The sequence below is a fragment of the Pempheris klunzingeri genome, chromosome 13 (genome assembly GCF_042242105.1).
Source record: "Pempheris klunzingeri isolate RE-2024b chromosome 13, fPemKlu1.hap1, whole genome shotgun sequence".
Lineage (NCBI taxonomy): Eukaryota > Metazoa > Chordata > Actinopteri > Acropomatiformes > Pempheridae > Pempheris > Pempheris klunzingeri.
Genome location: NC_092024.1, coordinates 25,413,342 through 25,423,341, shown reverse-complemented (window position 1 = coordinate 25,423,341; position 10,000 = coordinate 25,413,342). Strand labels below are relative to the sequence as shown.

General features: G+C 48.0%; 1 protein-coding gene across 1 annotated transcript in view; it reads left to right on the top strand.

Annotated features, from left to right (window-relative positions):
• The window catches only part of dact1 (dishevelled-binding antagonist of beta-catenin 1), an 11,144-nt gene extending 9,406 nt beyond the window's left edge, over positions 1-1,738 (top strand). The window contains exon 4 of the mRNA XM_070842831.1: positions 1-1,738. This exon is cut by the window's left edge and continues 376 nt beyond it. Within this exon, the coding sequence (XP_070698932.1) occupies positions 1-1,738 (1,738 nt within the window).
• The last annotated feature ends 8,262 nt before the right edge of the window (positions 1,739-10,000 follow it).

The following is a 10,000-nucleotide window of genomic DNA, read 5'->3' as shown; positions in this document are numbered from 1 at the left end:
TCAGAGCTCCTCTTGGCCGGCACCCTCTTCCTCCTCTTCCTCCCAAGCTCCCTCCACAAAGCGCCTGGACAGCTACATCTACAGCCTGCTGCAGCGGCGGGTGCTGCCCGTCAGGACCAGCAGGCCCAGGACCACCATCAGCACCGAGCCGTCAAAGAGTGTCCTGAGGCAGGCCAGTTTGTGTGTGAGGACGGCGTCCGGACCCGGCTCTGGGTCTGGTTTTGGGACTCTGAAACCCTCACATCTGGCTGGAGAGGCGTCAGAAGGTGGCCCCACTTCCCCTCCTCAGAGGTTACGGCCTGAGGATCAAGAGACCCAAAGTGTTCCCTGTGATGACAGCGTTGACATGATGCAGAATACTCAAACCCAAAGCAGCTCTCTTCTTCATAATGGGAACCAAAATGGCCACTCAGTCTCTACTGGGGACGTGAACACGAGCACCAATATTCTGCTGAAGAAGACAAGCAGGAGGCTCCTCCCCCCTTCAGCGGTGTCCACCGCCACAAAAGACTCCAGGGAGCTGGACAACCCCAAAGCCAGCTCCTCCCCGAAAGAGTACAAGCACCTGTGCTGCCCCCCCAACCAGGATCAGCCCCTCAAATCACAGCCGGTAGTCAAAACTCAGAGGAAGAGTCCTCAGATGGGCCAGACGCAGACGGGTGATGGGTCGGCGCTGGAGAGATCCAGTCTGGGTTCTTCTTCCCAGAGTCAGGAAGACGCAGGAGGAGAGGGAAGAGGGACTCGCATGGTTAACGGCAACTACATCCCCACCCAACGGCAGAACATCAAGCTCCACAAAGGCGGCAGCAAGAAAGTCAAGACTGTCAAGGTGAAGATGAGCCGAGCCTCTCAATACCAGGAGCCTCCATCAGAGAGCAGAGGGGATAAACACCACAATAGGGCTGCTTCCAAAAAGTCCCGGCTGCTGGACGACAGCGGCTCCCTCCACATCAGAGGCTCCAGGAGAGCATCGGGTGGCAGTGGTGGGGTGTCGTCATCCAGATTAAAACGCCTCCCTGCATCCATCCCAGAGGGCCGAGCTCTGGACAAACACGCCACATTGACGCTGAGCAGTGTGCGGTCAGGAGCATCCAGGCACCATCACCATGGAAACCACCACCACCACAGTGGTCACCACCACCATCATCATCATCACCATGGACGTGACCAGATCGTGGTCGTTGCCAAACCGAAGTACAAACGAAGTGACTACCGGCGGTTGCGAGCAATCATGGAGGTGCCGTACGATCAGGCGTTCAGACGCACTCAGCGGCGACAGAGGAAGGAGCTGTTAGACCATCCGGCTGCTAGCATGTACCCCCCCTCCGACGGGCAGGTGAGCAGCCTGTATGCCTGCGTGGGAGGAAGCGACTCAGAGTACTCGGCTGAGTGCGCATCACTCTTCCACTCCACCATCTTGGACACGAGTGAGGACGAGAGGTCCAACTACACCACAAACCGATTCGGAGACAGCGAGTCCAGCGTGGAGGAGGACGTGGAGGAGAGCACTGCCACAAGCGACACAGAGGAGAGCGGAGGAGGGGGCGCTGGCGGCGGGACAGGGGGAGCAGACAGGGGGCGGAGACAGCTGACAGATCGGGGCGGGGCCAGGGTGGCGGGGCAGGAAATGACTGCATCTCAAGCAAAGGCCCTCGTCAAGATCAAGGCCTCACACAACCTGAAGAAGAGGATCCTGAGGTTCAGGTCGGGTTCTCTGAAACTCATGACCACTGTGTGAGTCAGCCAGGGGTGGGCAGAGTCCCCTGCTGCTGTCTGGAGTCATATCTGTTGGCGTGCCTTACCAACGAATCCAGCTGTGGACCACCTAACCCAAACCTGAAGGACAAACAGACAGTCCTGTGGTAGGACGTGATGCTTGGCGAGTTCTCCACCGACCAACCCCGAGAGACAAACTCAAACCGTCATCCATCTTCGTAAAAGCATGTGTGACATTTTTCCTCACTGATTCCCAACAAGAAACAAATCAGCCTGTTTTTACGATCTCCCCCCATCCTGTCATACCCTTTAGATTTTAGTCAGTGGGTTCATTTGACTCTTCAAACTGTCGCCATCTTCCCCGTTGAGTCCACCTGAATGAGTCAGTATTGGGGCCATTGTGGCTTCAGGAGAACAAGTGTCGTCACCTCTGTTGCCTTCTGTTCTCAAGTTCTTCTGTTAAAAGGGAACATGAAGTAGAATCTGGTTTTGTTGTCAGTAACGTTTCAGCCGTAACACAATTGATTAGCAGCAATAGATTGTCATCAACTTTAGCCTCGTTTCCACCCGAAGCTTTTAGCTCCACGATTTGGTTTCGAGGAACTAAAAGGTTCCCTCAGCCCGCCTCGGTCTCTGTTTTCACCGCCAAGATTCGTCAGATTGAAATGAAATTTAAAATGAACGTACGGCAGTTCTTACATCGTTGTGCTTTCTTCTGTAACTTAAGCACAAAATAATTATTATTTGGACAAAATAAACGTGGATCTGTGGTCGGTCCTCGGGTTGGACAGGCCAGCTCAGAAATAACTGTCTGATAACAGTGGGCGGGTAGCAAATGGTCGAAGTAAAACCTCATTATTGAGGCGCCGCAATGGGTGTGCGTGAATTCTGCTGTTACAAGTTGTCACTTGTTCCTCCAACCCGCCCATCGAGGAGCCACACAGAATACCATTCAGAGACTAAATAATGTGCTAAGATAGTAATCTGAAGTACAAAAGATGATCTAAGCCAACATTTGCAGGGCCAACCCAACTACTACCACATACCACAGCACAAGGTTGTTCACGTGGAGTCTGAGAGTAAAACATAGACTATAGAACGTGGCCACTGTGATTTCACCCGTTGGTTTCCACTCGAAGTCTCCAGTTTGGCTTTACAGGCACCGCCATCTTGTTTTTTTGGAGCCAGAAGTGATATTCAGAGTTGGTCTCTGATTGGTTAGTGAGCAGGTAACCCCACCCTCAAGCCCCCCCCCCCGTGTATCTTCCTCTAAATGGACCATAATTGACTAAATGCACGTGCTGATATGCTGAAGAAGACAGTAAACTAGAGACTGAGAGCAGAAACTCATCAGGAAAATGTTCACTGAGCTGATAGAAGAGAGAAGTCACCTCATTTCCTCATTGACTTCCATCCAATTAGACTTCTGTTTAGAGCCAGTGGAGTCGCCCCCTGCTGGACATTAGAGAGGATGCAGCTTTAAGGCTCTTCAGTATCGGCTTCACTGTTCAGACCCAGAGGACACCGACACTCTTTACACGGACTGATACCGACCAATCAGAGGACACTTCTTTATAGACTGATACCGACCAATCAGAGGACGCTTCTTTATAGACTGATACCGACCAATCAGAGGACGCTTCTTTACAGACTGATACCGACCAATCAGAGGACGCTTCTTTACAGACTGATACCGACCAATCAGAGGACGCTTCTTTATAGACTGATACCGACCAATCAGAGGACGCTTCTTTACAGACTGATACCGACCAATCAGAGGACGCTTCTTTACAGACTGATACCGACCAATCAGAGGACGCTTCTTTATAGACTGATACCGACCAATCAGAGGACGCTTCTTTACAGACTGATACCGACCAATCAGAGGACGCTTCTTTACAGACTGATACCGACCAATCAGAGGACGCTTCTTTACAGACTGATACCGACCAACCAGAGGACGCTTCTTTACAGACTGATACCGACCAATCAGAGGACGCTTCTTTACAGACTGATACCGACCAATCAGAGGACGCTTCTTTATACAGACTGATACCGACCAATCAGAGGACGCTTCTTTATACAGACTGATACCGACCAATCAGAGGACGCTTCTTTATACAGACTGATACCGACCAATCAGAGGACGCTTCTTTACAGACTGATACCGACCAATCAGAGGACGCTTCTTTATAGACTGATACCGACCAATCAGAGGACGCTTCTTTATACAGACTGATACCGACCAATCAGAGGACGCTTCTTTACACAGACTGATACCGACCAATCAGAGGACGCTTCTTTATAGACTGATACCGACCAATCAGAGGACGCTTCTTTATAGACTGATACCGACCAATCAGAGGACGCTTCTTTACAGACTGATACTGACCAATCAGAGGACGCTTCTTTATACAGACTGATACCGACCAATCAGAGGACGCTTCTTTATAGACTGATACCGACCAATCAGAGGACGCTTCTTTATACAGACTGATACCGACCAATCAGAGGACGCTTCTTTACACAGACTGATACCGACCAATCAGAGGACGCTTCTTTATAGACTGATACCGACCAATCAGAGGACGCTTCTTTATACAGACTGATACCGACCAATCAGAGGACGCTTCTTTACAGACTGATACCGACCAATCAGAGGACGCTTCTTTACAGACTGATACCGACCAATCAGAGGACGCTTCTTTACACAGACTGATACCGACCAATCAGAGGACGCTTCTTTACAGACTGATACCGACCAATCAGAGGACGCTTCTTTATACAGACTGATACCGACCAATCAGAGGACGCTTCTTTACAGACTGATACCGACCAATCAGAGGACGCTTCTTTATAGACTGATACCGACCAATCAGAGGACGCTTCTTTATACAGACTGATACCGACCAATCAGAGGACGCTTCTTTATAGACTGATACCGACCAATCAGAGGACGCTTCTTTATACAGACTGATACCGACCAATCAGAGGACGCTTCTTTACAGACTGATACCGACCAATCAGAGGACGCTTCTTTATACAGACTGATACCGACCAATCAGAGGACGCTTCTTTACAGACTGATACCGACCAATCAGAGGACGCTTCTTTACAGACTGATACCGACCAATCAGAGGACGCTTCTTTATACAGACTGATACCGACCAATCAGAGGACGCTTCTTTATAGACTGATACCGACCAATCAGAGGACGCTTCTTTATAGACTGATACCGACCAATCAGAGGACGCTTCTTTATCCAGACTGATACCGACCAATCAGAGGACGCTTCTTTATAGACTGATACCGACCAATCAGAGGACGCTTCTTTATACAGACTGATACCGACCAATCAGAGGACGCTTCTTTACAGACTGATACCGACCAATCAGAGGACGCTTCTTTACAGACTGATACCGACCAATCAGAGGACGCTTCTTTACACAGACTGATACCGACCAATCAGAGGACGCTTCTTTACAGACTGATACCGACCAATCAGAGGACGCTTCTTTATACAGACTGATACCGACCAATCAGAGGACGCTTCTTTACAGACTGATACCGACCAATCAGAGGACGCTTCTTTATAGACTGATACCGACCAATCAGAGGACGCTTCTTTATAGACTTATACCGACCAATCAGAGGACGCTTCTTTACAGACTGATACCGACCAATCAGAGGACGCTTCTTTATAGACTGATACCGACCAATCAGAGGACGCTTCTTTACAGACTGATACCGACCAATCAGAGGACGCTTCTTTATCCAGACTGTTTGGTAAACAGAAGGAACACCAAACATCTGAAGGCACATGGACTCATTAAAGTTCCCCAATTCAAATCTAGTTCATGACATCAAACAGACCAACATGGCTGCCTGATCAAAACACGTATCACCTGAAGAAGTTTGCACACTTTTACAGACTAAGATTTTCCTCTTGTCATAAATCTGTGTTTATGTCCGTAGAGCTCAGCCAATGAGATAAGCCCCCAACTGCCCGAATTCAGGACAAATGCAGCATTTGATGCTTTAGGGAAGCTACTGTTGGTTTGGATTTAGCCAATCAAATTGGCCCTCCTCCACCCCCTGACCCTCTCCTGGCCTAACAACCGCCTCTGAAGTCTTGTTAGTCAAACCTGAACAGACAAACGAGGTCTCTGTCTGCTTCAAACTAAATAGCTAGTACGAGGATACCGCCCTCATTTTAGTACCATTATTGTTTCAGTTGGCAGTTTGCTCACAGCCTGTAACACCGTCCAGTAAAGTGGGACGGGGCCACGTTCAGGTGGACAGATACCTGGTTGGTTCACAGGGGCCTTGATGAGCCTTCAAGCAGGTTGGTCCAGTCCTGATGGTGGTGATGGTGGGAACAGAGGATCTTAGAACCTGCCAAACAATCCAACCAACACTTTGTTTGAAGCATTGAGAGGCCTTCGTGTACTTTCGTTCGGCCGTTTGGATTTTCCTCGATTTTCCGTCTTCTCTCATCCATTTGTGCATTTGTGGGCAAAATTCTCCTTGTGTTTGGTGGAAACACACCTTCAGATGTCTCTTCTCGTCTCCAGAAGGCTCTTCAGGCGTTGGGTTGAGGCTTTTTGGGTCGTACCTTGCTGCAGTAATCTCCTTATTTCCTGCACTTTGAGACAAACAGTCGGGACAGGACGGACGGTGTGATCCTGTTCATCTGTTATTTGTATGTAGCCTTGTTTTATATTTATTATCACGTGAACTTTAGCAGCACGGCACGCCAAACATCTGTAAATGCTTCTGTTTTTACTAAACAGTCCTGATTTAAGTTACATTTTTTCGATGAAAGCTATTTAAGCCCTAATATATTTGCTTGGTACGTGTTTGGTCAAACACATGGTACTGACTGACTCTGTGAACACTTCCACCACTGCTGCCATCATAACCTGTTTTTACAGCATTTAGAAGTGTGGGTGAAACCCAGGCCGCTTGTTTTTATTTTAGAGGTTTTTATCGTCACTGTTGGTCAAAAATCTGATTCTCCAGTTTTGGTGGTTATTCTGCTTTCAGACCAGTGGAGTGATGTTTGACTGTTTCTCCACAACCTGAGACCATTTCAATGTAAAAAAGATTAGCTGGATCATCCAGCAGAAAGTTTTCAAATGTTTGTCCTGGAGATGCATGGAGATCAATGTTTTGATCAGCCTTTTGTGCCAATGTCATCATATGCTGCTGGAGCTTTGATCAAATCTGCAACGACGTGGAATAAAGTCACTGAAATGCTGTTGAAACCTTGATGTTAGCTGATCTGGATGTGAAAACACCGACCACACTTTCCTGGTTTTGGACAATTGAACAATGTCCACAAACATTTTAGTAGTTTTTAGCCAGCATTGAGGTTCATTGTCTGTCGTCAGATGACTCTGATGTTTCAGTTGTGTTCAGTGCTGAGATGTTTTTAGCTTAGCTTAGCACAGAGACTGGAAGCTGCTAGCCAACATAGTAAAACAGCTAGCACAACCAATACTGTGTTAGGGTTTATGGATGAGCTATAAATGGTTAGCATAGCACAAGCTACCTAAACATCAACCACCTGCAAACAGCTAGCATATTTAATGTTATGTAACCTGGTACTAGCTAAGTGGTGTCATACGGGGATTTTTTTAGACTAGCTTAGCACAAAGGCTAGAAGCAGGAGGAAACTGCACGTCGTTGATTAAACAGGTGTAGAAATAGAAATGTAAAAAGAAGACTGTGGTTTCAGTTTGGTGTTTTTTCTTTAGCTAGCAAGCAAACATGTCAGCTCTCTAGCTAACAACATTTAGCTGATCATCGTCTGAGGCGGTGACTTGGGGAATGAACAGCAGCCTGCTAGCTACATGCCGTTGTTGTTGACAACATGACGTGATTATCATGCTTGCTGTCATGTCAGTTTTATGTGATCAAATCACTAAATTAGCAGCAGATTTTCACGTTTCTCTTTGGGGGGAGGTGCGCTAACAGTCTCCCTCTGCTTCCAGTCTTTTTGCTAAGCTAGGCTAAGCGTGGTCACACAGATAAAACTGGTACTGATCTTCTCACTGAACAACAGCGAGCTGGGAATGAGTTTGCTTAAAGCTCTTTAACCTGATTGTTCTCGTCTATTCTGGTCCAGAGTTGACACGTTCCAGATATAATTATCTCCCACAAAGCTTTAAAAAGCCTCAGTTAGCTTCAGCTGCCTCATGCCGTCTCTCTGTTGAGCTGTTTCCTCTCCCACTGATCGTCTCTGGAAACAGTTTACATTTAAAACTTGAGTGTTAAATGGCCAAAAACTCCTGCAGAGGTTCCTGCCTCACACTGAACCGACGGCACGACTCTGTAAATGATCACATATGCAACTGTAGACGACTGTTACTGATCTGTGTGTATATATAATGTCTAATACGGTGCTTAACCTTTTTATGCTTCATTAAATGTGGACTTAAACATCCGTGTTTCGTTGTTCTGGGTTCGTCTGTTTCCTCTGGCCTCAAATCCTGGATCCTGACAGCCGCAGCAGCTCAGAGGGGTTTTGTCCCAGTTGGCATCCAGTAAAAACTTGTCCCGTCTCCCTGCTGCTGAGCCCGATCACAAGACAGGTACGCAGTGTGTGTGTGTGTGTGTGTGTGTGTGTGTGTGTGTGTGTGCGCTAAGCTGCCTCACACACTCCTGACTGTGACCTCTGTAGGAAATCTGTATATCTGCATGTTTCTCACAGATCTGTGATGAATTCTCCTCTGCAGCAGCACAGACATCAGACCAGTGTGAGCGTCTCTGCAGGCAGTGTGCTAAATATGCTAACCATGCTAACACGAGCAGCACATGGACGTCTACAGAGACGGTTTTTGGGAGGGGCTCCGGGAGGCCAGTGTGACCTGGAGGCCAAACTGTGTAACTACAACAATGGCGTCCGTCGTGACGGCGTTGGGCCCAAAGAGACGCTTTCCTCAGACTCTTACTGTGAAAGAGACGCCTGTAAATCGGGATAAATGAGTCATTTCACCATCTTTCAGTGTGAGAACATTTGGAAAGTCTAGAAGAGCAGCCTGATTAAATCATTTTAGCCTTCAGGTGGTTCGTCTCCGTCAAGCGACAACTGAATATCTGCCTCACGTTACCTGCTCAAGTTTGGTCACCAGATTGTTCGTGTTACTCCAGAGAGTAAACACACTGACGGGAGCCGGGACGTGTGCTTGTTCTGCTTGTGCTAACTGGGCTAAAGCTCATGCTAACTGGGCTAAAGCTTGTGCTAACTGGGCTAAAGCTTGTGCTAACTGGGCTAAAGCTCGTGCTAACTGGGCTAAAGCTCTTGCTGACCGGGGCTAAAGCTCGTGCTAACTGGGCTAAAGCTCGTGCTAACTGGGCTAAAGCTCATGCTAACTGGGCTAAAGCTCGTGCTAACTGGGCTAAAGCTCGTGCTAACTGGGCTAAAGCTCGTGCTAACTGGGCTAAAGCTCGTGCTAACTGGGCTAAAACTTTCTGTCTCCCATCGTCTCTTGTCGTCTGTGTCTCTGCAGTAAGACACCGGGGGGATGTGATCTTGTTTTATGGGTCAGTCTGTTTTCGGAGAGAAGGCTGCTGGCTGTAATTAGTGCCACCACAAATCTTCCTGTTGATGTTCAGACGGTTCAGAGAGAGTTCAGCTCATCACACACACACACACACACACACACACACACACACACACACACACACACACACACACACTGATCCTCCTCCATATGAAAGCTCTTATGTAACTAAACAGACACTTTTAAGTGAAAGTTGAAGAACTGATCTGAGACGGTGGACGGTAGCTCAGGGTTTCTGTTTCTCATGTCGTCAAAAGCAGCGTTTATCATCTCACGCTGTAAAAAACACTGGTGTGTGATCACTGACCATGTTTTTGTGCCTCTCTGCTTGCCGTAGATCAGAATCAACTTTATTGACCAAGTTTGTACAAGCAAACAAGGAATCTGACTTTATGTACAGTAACGATATCAGTCCTCATAGATAGCAGTGAGCGCTCATCAGGGCGACGGCCTGGGGGAACAAACTGTCTCTGTAGCGGGAGAGGGAGGGGGGAGACCCCTCACCCCCCGCACATAAACTCTGTTCCCTTTGAGGCCTCTGGATGTGTGACCTTGATTAATATAAAGCCACCGACAACAAGGTGATGCATGTGTTCACTGCACAGTGTGTGTGTGTGTGTGTGTGTGTGTGTGTGTGTGTGTGTGTGCTGTCTCCCTCCACACTAACACACTGTTCAGCCTCAGTGCTGATAAACTGTTAGCATCATGCTAACCTA